Below are 26,801 nucleotides of genomic sequence, written 5' to 3' on the forward strand. Positions count from 1 at the left end.
GGCTGTCCTCCCCCCCCCCTCCCCACTCTGTCTCCCTCACTTCTTCTGTCAGCGGTCATGTACAACAAGGGAGAGAAGACAGCCCCCCCCCCCCACCCCCCCCACACACACACACACACCTTCTTCTTCCTGTACTCTGCTCTGGGGGCCACTGCGACGGGGGAAAAAAAACTTCTAAATGGAACATGCGCACCACAAGAAGCGTCTTCAAAAAAGCCACGGTGGAGCGCTGCAGGTGAGGCGCTTCACGCTGTGCAGGACATTGTGTATGAAGGTGGGGCACGAACTGCACTTACAGCGTTCGACAAGTTGAAGGGTAATTTGAATGCATTCATTTTGTCTGTTTTCCTGTATAGATACGATTTTCTGCGTGTCTGTCCATCATCTCTTAGTTTAGTCAATATTCCTCACCGGCCCGATTTAACTGTTCCTGCCAAGAAAGTGGCATTTAATTCATTTCATTTCATGACTTAAAAGGGCACTGTGTCATATTTTGAGCAGAAATTCAAAGTCAGAATTTTTGAAAAGCTGTTCCGCAGAACACTGTTTGAACCTAGAAAGGTGGCAGGGTCCGCCACAGTGTGAAACTGTATCATCCTTTAAGGTCAGTTTGCTTATTCAGTCGTGAAAACAAAGAGAGTTTGTTTATTTTGTTTGTCAATAGAGATCTTTCTCCTCTGATTCAAATTCTTCCCGAAAACTACGTAGTGCACCTTTAAGATGTCACCTACACACTCCCACACTTGCATCTTACACGCGGCAGCAGTACATCCCAATTATAATACCAATTCAAAAATGTGGTGACAGAGATAACAGAAAAAAAGGCTGTTTTATTTGTGTGCTTGTGTGCGTGGTGACATTTCCTGATACCTACATGTCCCTTTAAATTGTTGGTGGTGACATAGACACACACACACACCACACACATCTCCTCTCAATGCTCAGATGAAATCAGCCAGAGATAAGGGGATTGAGTGGGTTTTGTGATTAAAATAATCTGATTGGCCTGCAAGCGACCAGGTGAGTAGTATTAAGCCATTTGATTGGACATGGGACGCAGCGCTAAACCCAATTATGTGCAACTGCAGCCGAGGGAGAGGCGCTGGAATCAATACCAGCACCCGGGCTGCACTTTTAGACAACAGAATCACATTCTGCGCTTTGCAACCATTTAACTGGAAGACACACAGACACACACACACACAATGGAAGACTTTACTCTTCCCTCTGTCTGTTTACTGTATAATTTGTGCTCCTTTGTTGCTCATTTGGATGATTTTCACTCTCTCATGCTGTCATTTCTTCTGGCAGAAGACAGCAAAGAAAATGTATTTACAGCGTTATTGCAGAGGATCTGATGTTACTCTGATGCAATCATGTCAAAACTTGTGCTGGATGTTGGAAGGATATTGACTGTGAGTGTCAGGCATCCTGTAACGTGAATCAGTTCATGAAAGAGCTTGAAGGAATCGGGCGAGGATGTTCAGACAACCTCAATTAATCCTTCCGTCTTAAACACTGATATTTGTATTTTGTCTAAAAATCTTCTGGCTAAACTTTATTTCACGCAAACATCACATCAGTGTGTCCTGGGAAGTTTTTAAAGATGATTTTAAGGTCTCATTTGACGCAAATGTAACCAAGGTAACCGCTAATTACTGCTATCTGTAGCTGCCGTTAGCTAGTTAGCTCAGCTAGCCATGCAGCTAGTGGTCTGAGCGATGTGCTTGTAACTTGGGGAGTGTTGACGCTGGAGAGTTGGCGTTCACGCTGCTAGCTCAGGACAGTTTGACCGCTGGAAGAAAGACATTTTCGGGCCTTGGGCTAGCTTGTTAGCATGTTAACTTAGGTAGATATCTTAACAACACCATACATAGGCATCTCAGACATGGTGTTAAAACTGTTATTTCTTCGCATGCCTTTGATGATTGTAGTTAATTTTTGAATGTTTAATACTTAATTGTTTACATATTGCATCTTAACACTGGGAACGGAGCTTTTCCAAAGAGGTGCCACGTTGAAAACAGCAAATTTGATGGACCTGATAGGACGTTGCAAGGAAATGGACACCAACTACAGTGTACACGCTCGAAGATAACCCTAAACAACCCTAATTCCTAATTTCCTCCTAATGTTTCCTCTCCCCTGTAGCACTCAGATCATAGTAAAGCGATCCAATTCCACTTACTTTCCAACCTCCATTATATCAGTAATCTCTCTATTCATTGGGGGGGTAAGAAGAGGGTTCAGAGGTGGGGGAGACGGGAGGTGGTGAGGGAGCACCCAAAAAGAAGTGTGAGAGAGTGTAGAGATAAGAGAGATTGAGGGAGATGGAAAGAGGGCGAAGTCTGACGAGAGAGGAGGAGGACTTAGCCCTCGACAGAGTTGGGTTAAAAATATCTCTGGTGTTATTTTTTTCCTCCTATCCTCTTATTTTGGAGTAAAAAGGGGGTTGGAATTGGGGGGGGGGGCACTGCAGCCAACACTCAGGTTTACTGCAGCAACCACATGAAGCACGCACACATACTTGACTGCTATAATGCAGCAATAATGTCATTCATGAGGAAAAGGATGACATTTTCCGAATAAATTGGGCATGTGGCCCGTGTTCTTGACACAAAAAAGATGTAATATCTCAAGCACTCGCTCGTTCTGGGCCCCTCCGGGTCTCTCCTTGTTTGGAAAAGGTCTTCCTTTTGTGATAAGAACTCAACATTTTATCTCGAGAGGGCTTTACCACTGGGCGGGGGGGGGGAGTCGGCACAGAGATGCAAAGATGGGCCGCGTGATGCTGCGCGTGTGTGTGAGTTGAGGATGGAGACGTTTGTCCTTCGTCAAGACAAGGACCAGTCAAAGTGATGATGTATACTGTCAGCGCTCGTGATCTATGAACTGCACACAGAACACACACACAGACACACACACACTGTGCTTGTGAGAGACAAAGGGAGAGGGGGTCTGAAAAAAAGAAAAGACGGGAGCTGCTATCAGTGCTGATTTAGGTCTTTAAAGATGACCCAAGGGTGGGTAGTCACTTGAACACACACACACTCGGCCTCAGGTGGCACGTGTTAAGTGTGGCGTGAATGATGACTGTACAAGGTGAAGTGGATGCTAGCTTAGCGGCGTCTCTGCCCCTCCTGTTGTCCCTGGTGTGTGTGTGTGTGTGTGTGAGCATTATGTTCATGCAGTTATGTTTCTGTGTGAGCTCGGGCAGCGCAAGATTAATGCCAACAATTACATTGTGTCTTTCCCACGCTCGCAGTCGCGCCGTTAAATGCAACACATGTCCACGCAGCTGCTTCAGCCGGATTCCTTTTGTCGCACAGGAACACAACGTGTGCGTCTATTGGCTGGGGAGCCCGGCTCAAATATTCGCAATTCTCCGATATGCAGATACATTTTTTTGGGTTGAGGAATCCCTGTAGAACTCGGAGCACCTTTCTTAGATGAAAAATTAATAAACCTCTCGTTCGATGGGATTTGCAGTAGTTCACATTTGCGACTGACTAAACTCCCTTCGTATCTGCCGCTCTGCAGTCCCGTCTCCCCTCCACGCTCTGAGCATTCAAACCGAAAGGCAACGCGATGGCTCATTTATCCCTGAGAGGCGCCACGCTAGCTGTCAATCACCTTCTAATCCTGCTCAATCAAACACAACTTCTCAGCACTGGTCTTTTGTAATCCCGCGGAAAAGATGCAGAGAGCAACTGGGCATCCTTGGCGCACCGACCGCTGACTGAGTGACACCTCAGACCACGCACCAGGAGCATGAACTACAATAAAATTATAGTTTTAGATTATGAAAACGGAAGCATCCTCTCTCGCTCTGCTGTTGCATTTTCAAAATCTAACATGAGAGCTCACTTTCAGACACACATCTGCTCTCCGTGTGCACAGATTGATTTGATTAAGAAGTGATCAACCGCAGGGCGAGGTGACACTGAAGCTGACAAGACCGATCTGAGGGGTAAAACGACGTACTGATTTTCATGCTTGCAGAAACACACGTACACTTAAAGGCAACCGGCGACCGATTTATGCGTTCCGGCATTATTGCGGCGTGAAGTCGTAGCGGCTCAGTGTCCGCTGCTGCCTGCAGACAGTGACAGCAGCACGGCGAGATGGACTGACGTCGTGAGGCAGCGGCCTCCGGTTACCGATGGAGGCGCCTTTAACGGTTGCCGGTCTTACCGTTATTCGGTTTTTGCATATAGACACTGGTGACGACAACAGCCAGAATAGAACGTGAAGAAAGTCATACTTAAAAAGTAACTAACTTTTTTTGATATTTGATGACCGTGCACACATGAGTTTATTCCACGTGCACAGCCCTCCATCGATGAACGTATGAATCGCTACTCTTTGCGAGATATCACAAGTCACGGAAGGCCCGCGAACAGAAGCGTGCATGTGGCAGCGGAGTGATAAACACGAATATCCTCGCAGACGTAGTTAGCAAGCGGTCATTCGCTGATGCAGCATTTATGATCGGTGGGGTGACTGGCACCGGGGAATCATTCCAACAGATATTTAAAAAGGTTCTGTGTCCAGATCTAGTATAGGGGAAAATTAGAAACAACTCGAGTGTCGGTGTTTCCTTTTAACCTCCAAGCGTGATGATTGCATGATTCCGTCTTATCAGCTTATTAAAAAACTGCTAGCATATGGCATTCATCTTCTTCAGTCCTCGGTGTGCGGTGTGTGCGATGTGTGTGTGTGTTGTGTGTTGATGTCTCTGCACAACGGCTCACATGACAACCTCCCCGTGGGGAGTCGGCGCGCGTGTGTAATGTGTTTGTGTGTACATGTGTTTCCTGAGTTCTGACCCTCATATATCAGGGCCGGAGACTGAAATTACCTGTCAGAACAAACTACTACCACCACGCCTTTCACACACGCACACACGCACACACACACACACAGAAAGACACAAGCTGATAAATAAGTGCTAAAGTCTTTTAAGGCACAGTGTTCACCACAGCAAGGTGAGCGGCTCGCTGTAAATCTGCCATGACAGAACATTCTCTTAAGGGGGGAATATTTCACTCGTTTCTGACACGCACACGGACAAGTGCAGACACACACGCGCGCGCGCACACACACACACAGCATATTTTATATGGAGCGCAGGTTGTCACTCGGTCTGATTGCTGCACTGGCCGGAGCTCTTAGTTGGTCATTTGTCTCCTGTTTTTATTTAATTTTATTTTTCGATTACTCTGCAAAACATATTCATCTTGGACGTGTCAGGGTGGATTCGTCATCACTGGCTGTCATGGGCAGAGTGAGAGAGGTAGAATGTCGCTGAAAGCCCGCGATGTAAAGACACTTGTCACCAGAACGACAGACTTTTCTGTGATTTCAGCACCGTCTATTAATATAATTCTCCTCGGAACAAGTTTTTCTCCTCTTTCTTCTCGGACAGAAGCAGCAATTCATCACTGTAAATCAAATCGTTTGTAGGCTCTGAGATCAGATGAACACTGTGTCTGACATCTTGCTTGTGACAGGGATCCACTGAAGAACTAAAGAGAAGCCCAGGAGAAACTCCTGTGACTCACTGTACTTACTGCAATATGTCACTCCGGTGCTGTGCATTTGCACATACAGCCCATCTGCCTGCCACTGTGTGTGTGTGTGTATGTGTGTGTGCGCGTGCTAGCCATGCCTTCCTACCTCCCCTGACAGCCGTTGATGGTCTAACAACCCGCCTGTCGCCCTGACCTAGGCTTGACCAATCATGTTTCTCGTGTACCGGCCCTGAAGCCCTATTGGTTGAGCTCTCTCACCCACAACAAAGCCATCTGTGGCCACTCATCACCTGGGTAACAACCTGAGGCAGCAGAGCATGCTGGGAACAAAGTCAGCTGGCTCTGAATGGATATTTGGTGCCTCTCATTGGTGATTCTGTACCTGACAAGGCGAGCGCTGCTGTGTGGCAGGGTGGAATTGGTGTTTAAAGTCCTACAGAGGTTACTGAAGATGTGTTCAGTCATACTTTACTGTCTCTTTGCAAACATGTAGCTGATCAATGCCAGTAACTCTTCTGTTACCTCAGTAACTATTGCCATTTCAAGATAATTAAACAGGCGGAGTGAGTGTTCTAATCTCCCAGGTAACCTGAACTAACCATGGTCGACAGAGCATCTGGTTTGGTTTCTGCAGAAATTAATATTGGTCCAAATATTGGATTAGAGCATGGATATCTGAACCAAACTGGGCCAGATTCAGTCAAAAATGTTTAAATGATGTGCAGGTTTGGGCTCATCAATTGACGTTGCGCTTTCAAGTTGTTTTATACAAACGTAGTGCTAAAAATAAAAAATATAGTAAGTAATGTATAGTAAAAAATGTATGTAGAAATACAATATACAGTAGAAATAATGACATTTAGTGGAAACATTACTAAATGGTGTAAAAATAAGGAAGTATATGTATAAAAATAAATAAATATATTGTAAATATAAATATATACTATAAAAATGAGGAACTATAGTGTCAACACAACCAAATACAGTGTAAAATATAATGTAAATATAATGTAAGAAATAAGATATCACATGGACACAAAAAACAGCACTCTGTTGAGTTTGGGTCTGGCTCGGTTCAGTAATATTGACTTATATGTCTTCATTCATGTGCTGTAAGAATTATGGGAAAAATAAATCTCAGAAAGTGGTAAAAGTGGGAAACATGGCGGATACAGATAACAGCTATCAATGTGTTGTTTAAACGCATTTGCGCATTCCAACATGACGTGCAGCAAAGTCGGGAGAACGACACCCAACTCGGGGAAAAAAGGGGACCATCTGAGGTGCACGTGAATGCAGCATGAATCTGATCTCTTATTCTGTTTTTTTTTTGTCTCCTCCGCTCTTATTCTTTCCTCTTTGCTTTGCCCGGAGGCTGAGATACTTTCAGCTAACTGAAGTTAATGTTATGCAACCTCAGTTCCTACAGTATTCCCAGAATTACAGTGATGTGCTGCGTCTGCCAAGATGATGAGCAGATTGTTAAATACCAAACACACCCGTGTTCTTCAAATGTCACAATCATTTCCCAGTTCAAGCATTTGAACTATATACCCAAGCACTTTATATTTTTGAGTACGTTTTGTCATTCAGACTTGTAATTTCACAAATCATTATGAAGATAAAGAAAAGGAAAAACAATTTTGGGATGTAAACACAGGTTGTGTGCATCTCCCCTTCCTCTGCCAGATGGAGAGCCAGACAGAGCTGGCAAGACCTGCGACATCTCCCACTGGCTGCTGGGGAGCGAGCGCATGATGAGAGGGGGAGAGCAGAGGAGAGAGTGAATGGGAGATGGAGGAATAAACGAGAGGAGGAACAGAAGGACTCATCAAGGAGCTCTTCAATTTTGGAGAGCACTCATTTGTAGCGGCCTCCCGCTGTTACCCCAGTCTCAATTTTCTTCCCCTTGCCTGTTTCTTCTCCGCCTAAACCACAAACTTCCTCCTCGTCTCCCATTCAGCCCTTTCATTCTACCCTCTCTCTCTCTCTCTCCCTCTCTCTCTTTTTCTCTCTGACTCCTACACTTCCTCTCTTAGCTCCAGCTCTCAATCCCTTGGTCTCTTATCCAGTAATTGCATCTTTTCTTCAATCTCAATTCCTCACGTAGACTTGCTGGAAACTTGGTGGAAGTCTCTAATTACTGGGGACAAAGGTGAAAACAAAGAGACTGTGGCAGGAAGCTCTTCAGATAAACATACACACTTATTCCTATGTGCATTAACTCTCTCGCGGTTATAAACATTCACAAACCTCTTTTATTTTTCTCCTCTTTTCTATTTTTACTTTACTTAAAAGAAACATCACTGACTGTGTTTCCTGTTGATCATTATAGACACCCACACATTCATTGTGTTGCTTACTTGTGTAGCGCACTGGGAGGCAGCTTGGTTGTCTTCTCCATCTGGCCGTAACAGGATGTCTTGGCTTCGGGAATGTCGCCATACTCCTCCAACATGGCCGCTGCCGCCGACGTTATGATCCCCAGGCCGTCACGAACTCGCGCCTCTAGTGGGTAGTCCCAGTCGTCGTACGACACCGAAATCATCCCCGGTGGGAACTCGTCGGGCGTTATCTCCGGGTTGCCGGTGGTGAGCGACGGCACGATCCAGATGTATCCGAATCCGGTGAGGCCCAGGGAGCGGGCCTCCTCCAGGATGTAGACCGCCTCGTCCTTGGAGCAGTAGAGCAGGACCACCGGGGACTGGACCTTCTTGAGCATGATCTGCGAGCGGCTGTCTTCCTCCACGGCGTCAAGAATGATGATGTTCTGCAGGTCCCAGCCCACAAAACTAAAGCAAGGATAACGAGGACAAGAGTGAAATGTTAATATTTAACTAATAGACTATTAACTTTGCTCAGGTGCCGGCAAGGGCGGTTATAATTATCCATTATAATTAATATCATTGTTAAGTGCGATGTGAATGCTAATAGGTGTAATGTGCTTATTGTCGAGGGAAACACATTAAGGCTAAATGGAATGCAAATGCTAAAGCCGGTCCTGTATAATGACACTCAGCATGTTCCCGCCCACACAAGTAAAGGACAAGGAGAACAAACACTGGCCGGTTAAATGTGAAAGGGCCAACGCGGGGCCTGTCGTCAATGCGCTAATTGGTGACAGCACTTATAGGGAAATATCACCGCTATCAAAGTGGAACCCAGCTCCTGTCACACATTTGGACTCAAAAAATGTGTTCATTAATATGACACCGCTCCGGCACAAACATGTGGCTGAAGACAGATGTTCTCCCACAGAAATGATCCTCTGTGGAGAGGTCAAAGCAACTGTGGAGAGAAATTGCACTGGTGTGATTTCAAAACACATTTTCTAATCTAGAAGGACATTTATTAGAAATGATAATGTGCTTGTAGAGTCTCTTTTTCATCCTGTTTCACAACGTCCAGAGTGATAATACTCAGCAGGTCCCAGTACGCAAGACGACAGAGCAACAGGGATAGAGCAAACGCTGGTTATGTCAGTAATTCAAGAAAATGATATGTCATGAACTGGCAGCATGCTGTGGTATCGGGAGTACAGGTCCTTGATGATGGAGCCGGCAGAGTGAGGGACAAAGACGGACACACAGCACACACACACACACACACACACACACACACACACACACACACACACACACACACCGGGGACTGTCAAAGAGTGTAACACAGGGTAGGGAAATGAGCGAAGCGATAAACATCATGCAGTAATCCAACAATAGACAGGTAGTGTAACATGAGAGTGATCTGGGACTTGCTGTCCTCGTCTCGCTGTCCAAAGTGATAATGGTCTACAAGTCCCGGATGACAAAACTAGTGAGGAGAGATAATGATACACAGAGACACATTAACAGAGAAAGAGAGAGTGACAGAGAGACAGCATGGGTAATAACAATTTCCGGAGAACAAAATACTGCATCACTCCTCGACATTTAAGTCCCCATGAAACGGCTAATAGAATGTGCTAGTCGCTTCAGCTTAGTAAGGTCGTACCAGGACAGAAAACACAGCCTCTGAGAAGACTAAGGCTAATTTGATACAAGGAATACAGTACCAAGATTGTGTCCTTGCCAGGTTTGGATCTCTTACTGATCTAACAGCAGCTTACTACATTTAGCAGCAGTAAGTGCTTACGTCAGCATCAAAGCTACCAGTATGTTTCTACAGGAAAATCTGTAAATCACCTCCATACTCCAGCTGGCCTCTGTCGTCTTTCTCGGAGGCAGCTAACGCCCGCTAGCCCGGAGCTGTTCATTGAGAACGTCTGGTTATCTGGTTTGTTGGCAATTAGCAACACATAAATCTAACTGTCCAGAGTTGCTCAAGGTAGAGCAGCCTGATGACATCGCAGGTAAAACCAGAACAAATGTTCTCCTTGAAACATGATCCAATTGAAATCAAATTACTGAATAACGTTGCGTTTTTGTACAAGTTATGAAACTGATAAATTAACATACGCCCCCAAGTGCAGGATGAGTCATCAACATTTTTAATGTTTTTTTTTTTTTTTTTCCAGGAAGTTACAAACACTAAAATACCATTAAAGAGACCTTCTGTTGGAACTGAATGTGCATATGTGACATATGGAGCAAGCCATATGTGATAAAAACATTTAGCAGTAATTTTGACTTCATGGGAACTTCAATAAAATATAAAGATACATAAAAAGAATATATATAGATGCTTTTATAAAATAATTTTACCTTTCATTACATTCTTTACCTGCAGAAAAAGAGCTAGTGTGTATGGTGTGTCTCATACAGCGAAGTGATTATGTGTGCAATGCCTGAACAAGCGTTCCCATCCAGAGCCCAGCTTTGTTCTTTATTCTGCAGATTATACCGACAGGAAGACCACCTACCTGCCTGCGCTCATCTCCAACAGACAGCTTGTGTATGCGGCCCTCCGCAAAATATATCATTCCCTCATTCTCATATGTTATGCCTGGGCCTGTGGTTCTACTCCACATAATATTGCCTTTCCATGCCATGACTTCGCTGAGTTGACTGACTCAATTCTCTGCTGTGAATGATGGAACTTCATCAGTATTAAAACTGTCCGCCCATGACTGAGTCACCGTGAACCGGCTGAACACCACCGCGGGAAATCGACGGCTGGTAATTGCAGGTAATTGGCCTTATTATTTCTCATTTCGTAAATGACATTTACAGCTATTATTTCACCGTCGTGGTCAACGTGATTTCTGGAGGGTAAGAATATTGACCCCGGGATGTTAAGTTACTTTTCTTTATTACATGTCTTTAGCTATCTTTCACTGAAGTGTCATACATAAGAAATAGGTCTGAAATTGCATAAATTAGTGGTGTGGCCTCGTTTAAAGCTGGAAGGGAAAACATCCAGCATCTAATAACCTCAGAACTCCGACAGTTTTTGATATATAGTTTACCTGACATGTAGGGCCGCATGATATTGTAAGAAAATGAAATTTCCATACTATAATTTAAATAGTTCAATAGAGGCTATGCACGTGATGTCACAGTAGGCAGATGTCACCATGGTTACAACCACTGAGAGGCAGAAAGACTACCAAGTGGGAACATTGTTAATATTTATCAAGTGCTGCAATTGATGTTCAGCCTGAATGTGAATAAGCCTTACTTGACATTGCATGTCCTGCGATGTGAATATTGCATATTAGGACTTTGCAATGGTGACAATGAAACAACATGGTTGCAAAACTATTTAGACAATTAACAATTCCTGATATTTCTTTTCGAAAAAGGGGCAGTTAACCACAAGTTTGAGGGTGGCCGTTCTCAATCCCAATGCAATGAACACAGCAGCCTGATCAGTGGCACTATGCTTCCAAAACTCATCATCAGGCTATGCTGAATCCTGATAACGACCCCTTCATTTAAATCAGTTAAGTTAACAAAGCGACTTAAGTAAATACATTTGAACTACACAACTGAATGTAGCCATTTTCACCCAAAGAATGATCTTTTTCGCAATATTTGAAATCTTTGTCAGGAAGCTTTATTTTGAAAGTATAACCAGATTTATTATTCCCATTCCTGTCCAAAACTGGTGCTAGAGGGGTTGGTAGAACATCAAAGTTTAAAGCTCAAGGCCACTGACCATGCCACTATATTTAATGAGCTGGGAGTGAGAACATGTTATTGAAGGACAAATATCTAATCCTATTTAACCAGCCATCGGTTGCCACTCTTCTTACAATCAAAAACAATTTAAAGCAGTGTTACCGAATACAGACACAGGCAGAAAGCCTTTTGAACCACTGTCATAAAGAGTAACTGCTAATGAAAAGACTCTCCTCAGCTGGGCTTTGATATATCATGGGTTCAGGCACCGGCCCTCACCGGCATCTCAACACTGCTGAACATGCATCATTAATTTGACATTTTTTTTTGCCAAGAAAATATGGCTGCTGTTCTCTTCAGCAGTTTTTCCTCCTTCTCCTTCCCTCTGCAGTGAGCCACAGCATCAGTCAAAATGACCTAAAGGTGAGGCAGACGGCCGGACCCAACTATCTGTAAACCTACCTGTCATCTGCATTCAGTTTAAGGATGCTGATGAAATCCTTTTAGGCCGACAGTCTCGATATACATACTGTATGAGTGGAGATGATGAAAAATGCAAGGCCCCAAAACATTGTGTACAGTAACTCCTCTGAAAAGTAAACTTGCTTGTTTTCTCTGGGGAAATTTGCAGTGATAATGGAGAAGATTACAGACCAAATGGGGAAATGGGCTTGGAGGAACGCCCGGGCTAGAAGCGCATTAGCTGTTTAGGAAAACATACCTGCAGCACTTGTTATCTTCAGTTTCCCTTAGTGCAAACTGTTGGCACTGAGAGATGATTATGACCCAGAAGGATAGATGGAGGGAGGAAAAACTTACTCGATATCAGACTGAAATGGCACATTCCATTTTCCATCGGTGGAGTGGACAGGCTCAAAGGTCCAGCTACGATATCAACATACCATCTGTTACAGCTACACTTGTGTTCCAAAGTTTGGAATCACCCGTTATGTTACGTTTTCGAAGTTTGATCAATAGCTTGGCTGAAGTGTCACAGCTTTTTATTCCAGCTTGTTAAAGAACAAACGTTGACCCTGAGACTAGCACAGGAACCTGGACCAGTGTGTGGGATTTATGCACATCCCTCCCTACTTTGTCCCCAAAAATATCCCAAAGAAACGCCCTCTCTGGAGCCAGTGTTTGTTTTTTTTGTTCATTCTTGGCTACTGTAGAAACATGGGGGTGCAACATGGCATACTCTGCTGTGTCTGTAGATATAAAAAGACTCATTCTAAGTTAACGAAACAGTTGTGTTTCGAACAGTTTTAGGCACTTCTAAGCTAACAATAACATTATTATGAATACTATATTCCCCCTATAATCCTGCTTAATTCTATACAATGGACCTTTGAATCTCAGGAGATTCTGATGCCAAGCCTCCAAATCATCTTAGCAAAGACTGTTGATGTCTTGTTTTCTTACTTAACTGCTGCTCAGAGGTATCTCTGTCTCTTTTTGCCCCTTCAATTGTCAGTCTGGTTGAACCACTGTAGCAGCGTTTTGTCCCCCGTGTACGAAACGTAACTTATTTGACATACGCTTCATACAAAATAACATCTATTCGTACATTAGTGCTACTCTCAGCCATCTGACTGTATCAAATCAAGCTCTTTTGGTAGGCGATTCCAAACTTTAGAACAGTAAAGTACAAAACAGTGAATTTATATTCCATTGTGTTTGTTTCCTCACATGTACAGATGCTTGCATCATGGCAATACTTACTTCTTCAGTGACAACGCTGCATCGTGCCGCCGGCTACTGCTATCCACCTTTATACTAATCAAATACTTTATACAATCTAAGGAGATGGACAGTTTAGTTCAAAAACAGTAAGTTAAACTTTTTTTGTTTTTTCCTCATTTACATAGATGCTTGTGTGTGAGTGTGTTGGACGTTGTGCTGCTGCACCATGTTTCCCGCTACTGTTATCAGTATCAATCAGATACTGTGTATAATCTAAGAGGGTGGAGATAAAACTGCAGCAGGCGATCCCATACTTAAAAAACTGTTGAGTACAAACCTCATAAGTCCAGATGCTTGCTGCATGGCTATACTTACTTACCTGCACTGCTGCTGCGCATATCGTCAGCTACTGTTATCCACTTAAATGTGACAATGAAACTTTGCAGACGAGTGCAAAGCCGGTGTCTAAGTGATCCTACCTGTTGTCCACGGTAGTTTTTAGGATATTGATGAACTCCTGGTAGCCGGGGAACTTCGACGTGACAATGGAGAAGATGTGCCAGTCGTACTCCTCCATGATGTTCAGCATCAGCAGGGCCTCCTGCTGGATGGAGGCGCCGAACTGGAAGAATGTCGACTTCACGTCCTGTGAAGAAGAGAACAGGGGAGATGGCGGGAAGGGGAAAAGGGAGGGGAAGAAAAGATTCAGTTGGAGTTTTTGTTTCGCTTCCCTTATTAGTCCAGCGTTTAATTCAACCTGCATCTCAGAAACATCAATCAACAACGGGGCATTTAAAATTTGGCACGATATGAGTGCACACACACACACACACACGCACACACACACACACACACACACACACACAGATCCAGAGTAATAAGCCTCTCGTGGAGGAAATATATGGATGAGGGCCTCAGAACAATTCAATTAAGCCCAAATTGGATTGGTGCGGTACAGGCAGGCTGCAGAACTCCGTGGGCCTGGTTCTGGGGAATGAGGGTTCCATTCACTCTGAGTCACACGTATCCACTCCATTAAACCTGACTCAGAATCATTTGCCACTTAATTCAGCCAAACTGAGACACAAGCTTGGACAGAGCGGACGAGCACTATTACAGGTGGACTAAGGAACTCTATTCACTTAAGGCGGAGGCTTCGTTTTGAATGATTCATTATGGCGCGCGCCGTTAAAACTAAGTGAAACGAGTCAAAATAAATCTTAATAAACAGTCAGGAAGGAAAGAAGAATGTAGCAGTGGAAGACGTGTGGTCTGACAGAGTGTTGCCTCGTCTCCAGCTGTTTGCAGCGTGATTTGTTGTGTGTGTGGATTTCTGTTACCTTGAAATGTCAGGGAGTTCACACATGGCTTATCTTGACACCACTTGTCTTTGGCACCCTAATTATGACAGACTTGCAGGGTTGGTGTGTTGCGTGTCTTCTGTATGTGTGTGTGTGTGTGTGCGTGTGCGTGAAGCTGCAAGCTGACAGCCAGAAAAAAAAGAACAATAGCCGGGAGAAACAGAACAAAAGGTTGGAAGTGAAAGATAGGAGACAAATGAAGGAGAGGGGATTCTGCACGGCGTCACTCTGCAAGATCACACCTGCTGTCAAAAATGAACGAATGCACCACACACACGTGTACACACACACTTACAGAAATGAACTGACTACATGAACACACCGCCTGCAGCCTGCATCTACAGGAATTCATCCACAGTGTGACTAAACTTGAAAAAAAAAAAAAGCATAGCGTGTGATGAAGCGGCAACCATAATGCTAGGAGCTACTGCGGAGTGTGATCTCAGCCTCAATCCTCAGTAAAGCCTGCAAAAGTCTAATTCGAAATGCATCGTGTCTGCAGAGAGCCCTAATATCCCCAAAAATATTATTGTTGGGAATAAGAAAAACTGAGAAGACCAGACATCTGAACAAGTAGCCACTTAAAGTAGCTGTTGCTCTATTATGGAACACATTCTACATTTCAAACAGTATGCCTACCTTGGTTATGTTTAAATGTTCCATATCATACAAAATTTCCGGTCTATACATTTATTTTGGGTGTCTAATAAAAACTGTTTCCACGTTTTTCTCACGCTGTCCTGTATGCGACCTTGTTTCTTATCTACAGTTTCTGATGACAGGTTTTGTGTACTTCCCATCAGATTGAAATTTTTGATGCCTTCACAGCATTTTTCCAGCACCCAGACCTGCTTTATAATAAATGAAAAGATGCGAGATGTCACTTTCTACAATGTGTGACCTTTAAGGTCCACCGTACAAAGCACATATACTGTACAGAGCAAAGCTCGCAGGTAGAAAACTCACACTGAACAACTACACTCACAAATCTGATACTCCACTCTCTGCAGCACATCCAACACACCCCGTGAACTGTCGTCACTGCTGTTCCCTCTGCATTCAAATTGGCCCTGCCTCCAGCATCCACCTGTGGGCTCTGGAAAATGTCAAACAAAACAGTCAAGCTGTTTAAGCTAATGGGAGACGCACTTCCAGTTCATTGATTCAGAGACATGCTTCAGCGAGAGTCTATAAAGATAAGGAATAGTGTTGGTTTGCTGTGCTGGATTCAGGTCGTAGTTCTAAAACAACCACCACAGACAAATACTGAGGAAAAGAGAAGGTGGTATGGCCACATTTGAATCACTTATAAATTGTTTAAGCCAACAAATGAATAGATGTGAGTATATGAAACATTCAAATTAACTTATACACATGAAATCACAACCTCTCAATGTCTTTAGTCAGGCACTCCTGCTTGTCTGCTGGTGTCCGACTATACGGCTCTTCTCCTGTCGACAAAGCTTCACTCTCAAGACACAGAGTCGTTCTAACGCAACTAAGCGAAGAGGCCATCGGGGCCATGAGAATAGACACAAGTAGAAAGCAGGGACAGTAAGTAGAGCATTGTATTTGCCGCCATATCACTGCGCTGGATGTAATTCCATCTCTACATGCATGACCTAGCATTTCCTTCTCCACTGTGTTGATAGCCTCTGAATAACGCGGGGCATTCACTGTTTGCATTATTTGTGCGAGTGTGCGTCTCTTCTCCCCCTATATGGAGACTCCTGAGTGCTCTTTAATGGTATTGTATCTGTACGTGAGGTCGGCTCACTCGATGCTCAGACTCAAGTGCTCTTCAGAGCCTCCCTGTGCGGCCCGAGTATGCGTGTATATGCGCGCGTGTGTGTGTGTGTGTGTGTTCTAATGGGGTAGAAGCCAAAGCAACGCTCGAGCATGGTGGGACAGGAGGGAGGTCATGCTATAAGACGTGTCACTTCCTGTCTTCATCACAGCAGCGGCGACTACACCCACTCCTCGCTGCAGTATTAAGGGGACTGCGACAGGCATGTGGACGGCCACGAAGAATAATATAATGTAGCAGATTTTATATGATGTGTGTTCATATATCATACGAGCCGCCACCTATAAAAACAAAACAGTTGGCTCACATGTGGCATCAGTGTTTCCTTCCATTTGTTGGGGATAAAGATGTATCTTTATCTTAGACATAATATGCAGCTACGCTTGAATCTGTGCGTTAACCATAGGTGTTTATGGCTGAGAGTCATCACTATGGATCATATACAGTACTATACTTTGCTGACTTGCTGCTATTAATCACAATACTATGTCATTTTGTTGTACAACACTCATGAGGCACAGCACGCCTACTGCTACTGCCTTAAATTTTGCATTTCTGCGTCTAATAAGTTTCTATTTTATCATATTGAATTTTGGTTAATAACGTTAGTGACTTAAGTTATCATCAGAATGCGGAGGGATGACAGTTTTGACGTTCTGATGGCTCTGTGTTGTTTTGCAGTATTTAGCGTGCTAACAAGCTAGCCCTCGTCACAGTTGGAGTTTTCGGTTAAGTTATTGTTTCCTGTTTTATTTTGTTCATCCTTGTGTGTCATGTGTTGTTATTACCTGAACTTTGTCTTTTTTTCCGTCCCCTGTAACTGTCCTGATTAGTTTCCCTAATTATCCTCCAGTCAATTTGGTCCATTTGTTTTCCTCCTCTCTTTGTCTGTTTTCCCGCCATTTTCCCTGCTCACCCGTGTTTCATCAGTTCCTGTGTATTGGAGTCCTTGTCTTCCCCTCTCTCTTTGTCAGCAGGTCTATTATGGTTTCCCCACTTCAGTCCTGTGTCCCTCATGTTCCTTGTGTTCATTGTGTTCATGTTCACCTTTAAGTTTCCTGCTCTGTCTATAACATACTCCATCAATTGGCTGCTGTGGCACCCAAATTTCCACTCAGGGGCTCGATTTACTAGAAAAATCATCACCACCAATTATCATCAGGTTTTCATTGGAAAGCGATAATGATGTTGGGATACCAACGGCAACATTTATGCACAATTAATTTGATCAGTTACGAATAATCTCAACAGAATTCTGCATGAATGTGCCAGTGTTTCTTGTCGCCTGCCTGTGCCTGTCTGACAGGATACGAGCTCCAGGCCCCCCAGGGGAGGGAGCCAAAATCTGCCAGCGAAACACCACAAAAAATCTTCCTTTTTAATCGAAAATAATTGCTTGTTTCTGGTCTCGAATAAGACTGGGCACGTGCCTGCGCTCATTCGCTCCGGCCAAACTGTGCCTCTTTATTTTCACAGGATCCCGTCATATCAAACCCCAAACAGAAACTGGACCGAGGAGATTTGGTTTTCAGGTTGGGGCGCGTAAAATTCTCATTTCGCAATGACTGCGTGATTGGAAATAATAGCAGCAGGCTTCAGTATTTTGTCTCCAAAATGGGCTGTTTAAGTCGGCCAAGCCTATAATTCTGAGACCAGAGGCACCTCTATTGAACACTTGACTGAAGCAGACTCTTAAGGACAACAAAGAACGGGAAAAAGCCTCACATCTCCGTCTTTATTTTCACTCTCCTACTGAGGGAGAGAAGACAACCACACCTTCAATCCTACTTCTGTCATCTGCAGCCTCTCTGTTGTTCTTTCTCCGTCCGAGAGAGAGAGAGAGAGACACACCAGCAGAGAGTACGGAGTCACTGGATTTTTTGTTGTGATACGCGCACTCTTTTGTTATACTTAATGTGAACATTTTATTTCTCATCCCATTTCCTTTATTCACACAGTTTTTGTTATGCAGCTGTGAGAGAGGGATAAAGGGAGGCAATGAGACAGAGAGGAAGGAGGCAGATGTAAAATAGCAGATGGTACGTAGAGGAAACCGAAGGCAGACGGCCATAAAGAATAAGCAAAAGGAAAAAAAAAACAACAACACTTAAAATATGAGCAAATGAGCCCGGAGTGGCAGGGCTGGCAGAGTTCGACAAAAGATACAAAATCGGAGACAAAGAGGGAGAAAATGTGAACGCAGGGCAGATGGAGAGACGGGCGAAGGAGAGACCGATGGAGTGACTAAGCAGCGTATGATTGTTTCTAATTGGGACGGCTCGCAATCCGTGGCATCAGAAAACAGCCAATCGTATCCTCTCATTTCACCCTTGTCAAGTGTGACATGTCTGTTCTTTCTTTTTTTCCCCAGCGTGCACGCGTGCGCATACGTCAACACGCCACCGTTTTCATTCACAGCTCTGCCCCGTCTCTTGCTCCGTCTATCGCGTTCACAGTCTCCTGCTCTCAAATTTCCCACTCTGTTGCATGTGACACACAAACAGGGGCCGACACACATACAAGGCCGCGATGACGCACACACACACACACACACACACACACACACAAACATGCACCTACCCCGCGGGGCAGGACAGTGTGTCTACGTTTGAGATAGAGGGGAGTTATAAATAGTAGTCCTCATATCCTCTGCTGCTGATAGCATCATGCACTGTCTGGTTCCGATGACACACACACACGTGTAAGAATAACATCACACACACACGCACGCAAACAGTCGAGTGTTTGTTGAGTTCGGGGAGGTACACACGCTCAGCTGAGACAAAAGGCCTCGATGGCACGTACGCGCGGCGGAAAAAAAAAAAAAAACCTGCATATATTTGTCACATATGTTCATGTATCACTTCTATCTGCCACAGATTAACTGTGTTATCAGCCCGGGTTTTAACAGCTCCGCAGCGTCCACCGGAGGAGAAAACACACCGTTATGACAAAAAAATCCCTCGGTGGCCAGGTTACTAAATATAAACAGACAGGCATAAAAATAGCTGCGGCGAAAACAAAAGAGCCCCGAAAAATGTCTGTGGAAACGAGCTGAGACGCCAGGCAGACACACGTACGAACCACACAGATGGAGTCACTTCAGCCAAAAACCACAAAAAAAAGAAAAGAAAATTGTTCTCTGAGAAGCTGAATGATCAAATAACTGAATACAGTAAAGGCACTGCTTTTGTCAGACTGATGTTTCGCTCTTTCGGCAATACGATGCTCTGACGGGAAATCATAAAAAAGCATCAGCAGAGAGCAGAACTCACCAATAACATGATTTAGTTTTTCGCCTGCTGAATTTCATGGCCGTAGGCGATAAGGTAATATGATGTCAGGAAAGCTCCTTTCCTTCCACTTGTTGTCTACAAAGTTGCTAATATAGCATTGGCTCCTCGGTGCCAAAAATAAACAATGCAACGCTGACGGTTATAGCACGTGCAAGATTTTTGAAGTCGTTTTGGATTTCCCCTTTTTTTTAAACAGGTCCGCGGCTGACACGATATCAGACAGACTCGTGACAAACAGAGGGTAGAAAATGTTCCTACAGATTCCAAAAGTACAAGATGTGATGATGTATAGGCTGGCACTGCTCACTTCTGCCTCCCACAGAGCATTTTAGAGTAGGAAGACGGAGAAATAACAGGAACAAAAAAAAAAGCCAATTAAGAAAGTTGAAACATTGCTGAAACAAGTGCTGCTTGGTGCGTTGGATGTTTCCCAATTTAAAGAGAATGAGGATTCGAGCCGTGTTATATGTTTCTCGAGCTATATTCTCTACGTTTGCCAAATAACAAAGACATCATTAAACTGGCAAATTTTGAGCAGAAGGAAGAGATAATATCACTTAGATTAAGAAAAAACAGTGAAAACAGCCCACTGTTGGCACAGAGACCACATGTTGCTTCCAACAAGTAATCAACCGCCCTTTTTAATATCCTCCATCGAATCCAGGCAAAGGAGGCGCGGATGATCGGATAAGAGGAAAGTTTAAAGAAAGATCTTTTTCCAGATAGGTTCAACTCAGGATTGGAAAGACGACGCAGAACTTAAAATTGCCAAAGACACTGAACGTATCATGCTCATGTAAGCGCGGAGCAGGAGGGCTCTGTCCATGGTGCTGAAACGTTGTTACTATTCTACCGCTCCACTCTCAGGCGGACCTCATCAGAAAAACATCCACATTGGTCATCTGCGAAAGCAGCTTATTACATTTATTCTATTTTTGACTCTCTCGTTAGACCTCTCGACCACCGCTAATGCCCAGTGTGAAACCAAAACTAAACAGTGAGTCACTTCACTTACTAACAGAGTGAGGTGACATCACGGACTATTGTAACTGCAGTTGGGTACGTGATGTAGATAAGTTTGTAACCGAAGTTAAGTAATATAGCTTTAAATTATTATTATTATTATTATTATTATTATTACTTAAATACTACTAAATACTGCGCCTTATCCTCTCGCACCTTATGTTCCTCCTACCTTTTCTTTTATTGAATATAGTACTATCTATCTATCTAGTTATTTCAACCCAATCCATGATGTTTTCCTTAACCTAACCAAAATGCGAGCATCCATCAATTCATGTCTTTGGAACAATAACAAATGTTGTTTCTGGAGTGACTGGCGATTGACTTTGTCACTTGTTTGGGAATGAGGATGTGTCGCTACTTTACAGGTGAGACAGGACAACTGTTGACGACAAAGCCGAGCTCAGACCTGAGTCATAACTATTACAATGAAATGCACCTCAGTTCCGTTGACCCTAATGTCATCATGCCTCTAAACGCAGCGTTGAAGAGGACTCATGCCTCCATGAAGACAAACAGCAGTAATATGGTGTACACACATAATACAGCACATCGCCGCTCTTATTCGCAGCGCGTGCAACGGTGATTCAGGCGTTACAACGAGTAGCGATTGCACAAGCCCATTGAAGAGCCGAGTCTCCCTCCGCTTCTCCCCTCCATCTCATCATGGCCAGAGAGGAATCTGATTGCGCTAACAGCATTTGCTGTGGTGCAGCCTTTTACTTACAGCACATTACGTGCCTTTACTGCGCTCCCCCGTGAACAGCTCCGGCGGAGTCTTATGAAACCGCGTTTATCCGGCCTCCACTAGATTACGGCGCTTTTAAAACAATAAGCAGATCAAGCGATGGCACTGTGAATATCAGTTCGTGTTCTTTAAGTATGTTTGCGTTGGCTGCTAATAAACGACTCGGTGTGAAGTAGGGGAGCGGATGGCTTTGCGTTTATGTTGGGAGGATAATTACAGGGAAGCAGCAGCCTTCCACTGCGGAAGAAACTCGCAAAACGCCAAGACACGCGCTGAGATTATTAAACGAGGCTGCATTTGACGTCATGAAGGTGTATTTTTGGCATGAATGCGGCCCATTTTGTTGATAATGCACGAGGGGAGGAAGAAACCTATTCAAAGTTTATCGCGCAGGGGCAGAGTCTGTTTTTGTGCATGCGTGTGTGTGTGTGTGTGTTATTGCTGTGGTTCCTCTGTCAGGACTTTTTAACAAGCAGTCGAGCCCCCACGGGGGAAACGCTGACAAAATAACATCATCCCTCTCTCTCTGTCTCTATCTTTGTCTCTCTCCGCGTTCGCCCTCCTCTCCCACTCACTCTCGTCTCTAATAAGTCCAATATCTTCCTCTCCGTGTCTCCCTTTCTTTTCGTTAACTCTCTGTCCAGGGGCTCTGTCTTTTCTCGCCTCCCTCTATCCATCTTGCCCTCTCCCACCCACTCGCTATCTCTTCTAATAAGGCAGATATGCTGCTACACTCCTCTGGGACCTAACCTTTACACCTAAGCTGGGAAAAAAATCTGATGTTAGTGCACAAAAATCATGAAATAGAATACGGCTTAAACGCTTAAACGAGCGCAATGCCTTCCCCCCCCCAAAAAAAAGCTCAATATCCACTGTGACTAATCGTTGTCTAAAGACGCGGGCTGTCAGATTATATCGAGATGCAGCCCAGGGGATACAAACGTAAGGGTCGGAACACCCACGAAGGGTCAGAAATGAATCTGCAGGCTCGAAAAGATTGACAAGAAAGGAAAGCGACACTTATTCTGTCCATCTTTTAATTGTTTTTGAGGGTTTCTACCTCACTACTCCAAAATAAAATGTTCAACTGAAGCAAGAAAACGCTGGTTCACGTATAAAAAGGAATACTGCTGCTCCTAGGTAACCTGATTACTTCCTCCGCAGCCCTCCTTGCTATTTATCACGCCTTCCTCATGCCTGCCTACACCAGTCCTTGACATACTGTACATTTCACACCTGTCACATGCGCGAAAAAAAAAAAACCCAAAAAAATGGCTGGCATCATCATTATATAGCCTCCGCAGCCATAACAGAGTCATCATTAGGAAAATTATCTTCACTGTCAATACTGCCATCATCAGCAGCCATAACCATCGTAATTGCTCGATGTCTCTCAGCCAGGCTTTCCTAATTTCCTCCTCTTCCTTCCTTCCTTCCCTCCTTCCTTCCTCTTCCTCCATTTTAGGCTTTTCCTTCCTTCTTCCTTCCTCGTTATGTACCCTTCAATTACCCTCCCCTGCTTCCTTATGCATTTCTCCCCCATCTGCTTTCTCCTCACACATTGGCAGGCTTTTAAATGAACACAAAAGACAGACAGAGAGAGAGATGAGCAGAGGTGTGCTAATCATAAAAAAAAATAAATAATAAGACTGATTTAGGAGTCGCTGCACAGCCGGATCCTCGACGGGGGTAGTGCTTTAGTGAATACACAAGTAATATTTCAACAAGAAAACCTCTTTGTCGGGATTACTTGTTAAAACATGTTTTTCTTTTTTAAAGTATTGAATGAAGTAATCCTGTATGGAGGGAACTCGGCGTGCAGCCGCCTTAAAGGGTTTTTAAAGAATTGAAGCGTTTGGAGATGAGAGTTCAGCGCAGGGCAACGGGACGTAGAGAGATGAAATCGTGAAAGCTAATCTAAGGAGCTGTTTATTAAGAGAGAGATAATGCAGAGAAGAAAGCGAACAAACATGCACATTAACTCCAACGTAGATAACCCGCACGCGCTCTCGACTCAAAGTGAAAGGGATTTGTAAGACTTGTGCTCTTGCGCGTGCATCTGTGCCAGAGGGCTGCGTATCATGCCGAGTTCATTCTTAAGACACAAACAACATAATATAAACCTCAGCTCAAACAGAATGGAACAACACCCGCTGCCCAGGAAAAAAAAAACCAAGAAAAATCAAAGGCCTCAAAGGCCAGATTTACACGGGAACAAAACACCTAGACCTGCATTTATGGAGTCGTAAAAGCAGCCCCCGGAAGAAAAAAAAAAAAACGCTGAGGCGACACGAGGGGAGCAACGGGTGCCGGTGTGAAATCATTTCGATCTTTATGTCACGTTTTTCAGGAACAACATCAGAGCAGCTACCGCACAGCACGGCAACCAGGGAGCGAGTTTGATCTTTCGGCTGGCATGCGCGTGGTGTGAAAAAAACAGAGGAGACAGCAGTCCCCAACCAGGAGAATGAAAAGAAATTAAAGGAGGAGAAATGTTACATTGGCTGAGTGCGAAATGACTTTAGTCAGGTCAGCGCCACCGCAAATATTTTGATGTCGAGCAGATTGCCTGGACCAGTGCTGGGCATCTGGTTCCAAATTTTAACTCGAGATGTTTGCTCAAGAGTCCACTGGAGGCTGAATCTAAGTATCTATAACGCACAGTTCTCTAAAACTGCTTTAATGTTTGCTATTAATGTGTCATCAGTTCATAATTGATGCTCATCTGAGTAAACCTGGCAACCTTTTGGCACGTCGCTGCATCCGTCAGATGCTTGTTGAAACTGAGCAAATCGTGCGTGGTGTGACCTACTTCACTGAGTTGTGCTCAATCAGCCCTCCTCATCAGATGGTGCGAGGGCATTACTAACTGGGTGCTTAATAATTTGCGATCATGCAGCAGGATCCACTCTCTTTAGGAAGCAGCTTGACGTGGTTGGCTGTTTAGAAAAAGACTCTAGGCCACTCCATGTTAAAGGAGCAGCTGCATATTACAGCAAATAGGTCGTTCTCAGCTGTCCATTTAAAGGTGCAATATGTCAGAATTGTGGCTCAAAACATTCAAAAACATATATTCGTCTATTTAAGTTAGCATGCTAAGCAGATAGCCCCTGGCAGTTTGTACCTCAAGACATGATAGCCAGATAGCACACAACACCAATGTTCCCCCAGTGCTCAGCGGCAGCTAATGTAACTGCAAGCTGCACAGTTGGCTATCTAGCTAACAGCAGCTACAGTTAGCAGAAGTTAATGGTTACTCCGGCGATTTGCCGCCACCTAGTTGTTTGGAGTACAAGTCAACAGGTGTCCAGTTTTCCACTTAAGGCACCTTTAAATATGAAGCTACAGCATGGATAGGATGGATAGTTAGCTTAGTTCAGCTTAACGACTGGAAAGAAAGGGAAAGCTACACTAGCTCTGTCCAAATGCAGTGCGCCTCTAAATCTTATTATCTGGACAAAAAGAACCAATTGTGATGCTGCAGTGACAGGAAGTCCATTCCTCTTGCTAAGCTAACGAGCTACTGGCTGTATACTTACTGCACATATATGAGTGAGGTATCAAATTTCTCCCATAACTCTCTTCTCTTGACAAGAAGGTGGTGAAGCCTATTTCCAGCTTGACCACTGATCACCGATTACTTCGAGGAGAAACAAGAACGAAATGAATAAATAAACATTCCCTGTGTAACTTGTTTATTCACTTGATATAGTAGCCGGAACGTATAAACGTATAACAGTGCAAACGACATGCCATCCCCCGTCATATTAGCCCTTGCTTCTATGCTGACATACGGCTACATGGGGGCAAATCGATACTGCATAATGTCCTGATAGTTTCCTCTACGGAGATGCACCAGTCAGCTGTTATGGTCATCGCTAACTACACTGCCAGCGTGTCTGATTCATCACTGCCACCAACAGACAGACACTGACACGGAGAGACCTACTTTGAAGAGGACGAGGCGGAGCAGGTTGGGGCGGGTTGGACGGATGGGACGAGTGGCAGGAAGATGGATGAGGAGAGGGCAAGAAACGATGTAAGGGAGAGGGGGAAAGGGAAGAGACAGAAGGAAGATAAAGAGGTGAGGGCAGGGTGAAAACAGAGGAAAGAAGGGGAGGAGATATGTCGCGGACATGGAAGGAAAAACGAGTAAACGGCATCTATTTGCTTTCTTTCTCTGAGCGAAATGTGAAGGGCGGAATCATGTCTGTGTGTTCATTACAGAGCTGCAGTCTGATGTTGTCAGCCTAAGGATGAGTGCACCCAAAAATGAAAATACAGTTCATGATCTACTCACCCTCGTGCAGATGGCATACTGAAGTTTCTTGGTCCTAAAATCATTTCTGGAGCTTCACCGCAAAACAGCGTTGCAGCGCTCACTGAGACAACTGAAGTAAACGGGTACGACCAAAAAAGCTCGACATAAAAATTGCTCTGTAAAGCTAGACATGCGTAATCTAAGTCTTCGGAAGCCCAGAGATCTGAAAATATTCTGACAATATTTATACACTTGCCGCGTGGACGAGCATGTGCATCCGCCTGAGAAGGGGTGCAGCGCTCTTAGCTTAGCAGCTACATCAAAGATATCAGCTGCAAAACAAAGGTAAAAAAAAACATCTTTTTAAAACAATTTGGGATCTCTTGGCTTCTAGAGACTTGGATTATGTCGGACAAACTGTATGGACCCATATTAGGTTTTGATTCTGACTGTAAAACAAGGTCCCCAACTAGTTCAGTAGTTCAGGAGAATGCTGCAACGCTGTCCTATGCTTCTACGAAGCATCTCCAGCTGTGGTAACAGGTCGGCATCAGTACTTTTTGGTTTTGGTCGACAAACCTGGTCGTGACCGTTTGATGGCAAGGTGCCAGCACACCGCTGGTTTTCTGAATATCCCCAAAATGTTCAACTGTTCCTTTAAACTCAAACTGGAGGGCGCCTCTCTCGCGGCTGCACTCACTGCAGCACTCCACTCCATTCAAATGTGCTCACATCCACACTCGCAATTCATCATTAATATTACAACGACGGGGAGGCTGCAGAGAGAGAGAAAGGTTGGAAGAGAGCGGCCTCGCCTCACACACACTTTCTTTACATTAACAAAGTGCAATATAAGTGCTCTGCCCTAAACCCCATCGTCATCTCTAAGCTTTCCCATTTCCATTTGATTGGCTGCCAGCGAGGCCTGCAGAGTAATTGGCTGCATTTCATTGGCCAAGCAGACGGACAGCACCCCTGGGAGGAGTCCATCAGGCAATATCTGTTAACCACATGCACGGACGCACA

The 26,801-nt window shown here is 44.3% G+C and overlaps 1 protein-coding gene across 2 annotated transcripts in view; it reads right to left on the reverse strand.

The window, feature by feature from the left end:
• Nucleotides 1-26,801, reverse strand: part of grin2aa (glutamate receptor, ionotropic, N-methyl D-aspartate 2A, a) — a 160,043-nt gene that overhangs the window by 43,112 nt on the left and 90,130 nt on the right. For both annotated transcript variants that reach the window (XM_030407437.1, XM_030407438.1), the window contains 2 exons: nucleotides 13,759-13,925; nucleotides 7,898-8,326 (listed from right to left, as the gene is read on the reverse strand). In XM_030407437.1, the coding sequence (XP_030263297.1) occupies nucleotides 7,898-8,326; nucleotides 13,759-13,925 (596 nt within the window). The remainder of the gene's footprint in view (nucleotides 1-7,897; nucleotides 8,327-13,758; nucleotides 13,926-26,801) is intronic.

The sequence above is a fragment of the Sparus aurata genome, chromosome 23 (assembly GCF_900880675.1).
Source record: "Sparus aurata chromosome 23, fSpaAur1.1, whole genome shotgun sequence".
Classification (NCBI taxonomy): domain Eukaryota; kingdom Metazoa; phylum Chordata; class Actinopteri; order Spariformes; family Sparidae; genus Sparus; species Sparus aurata.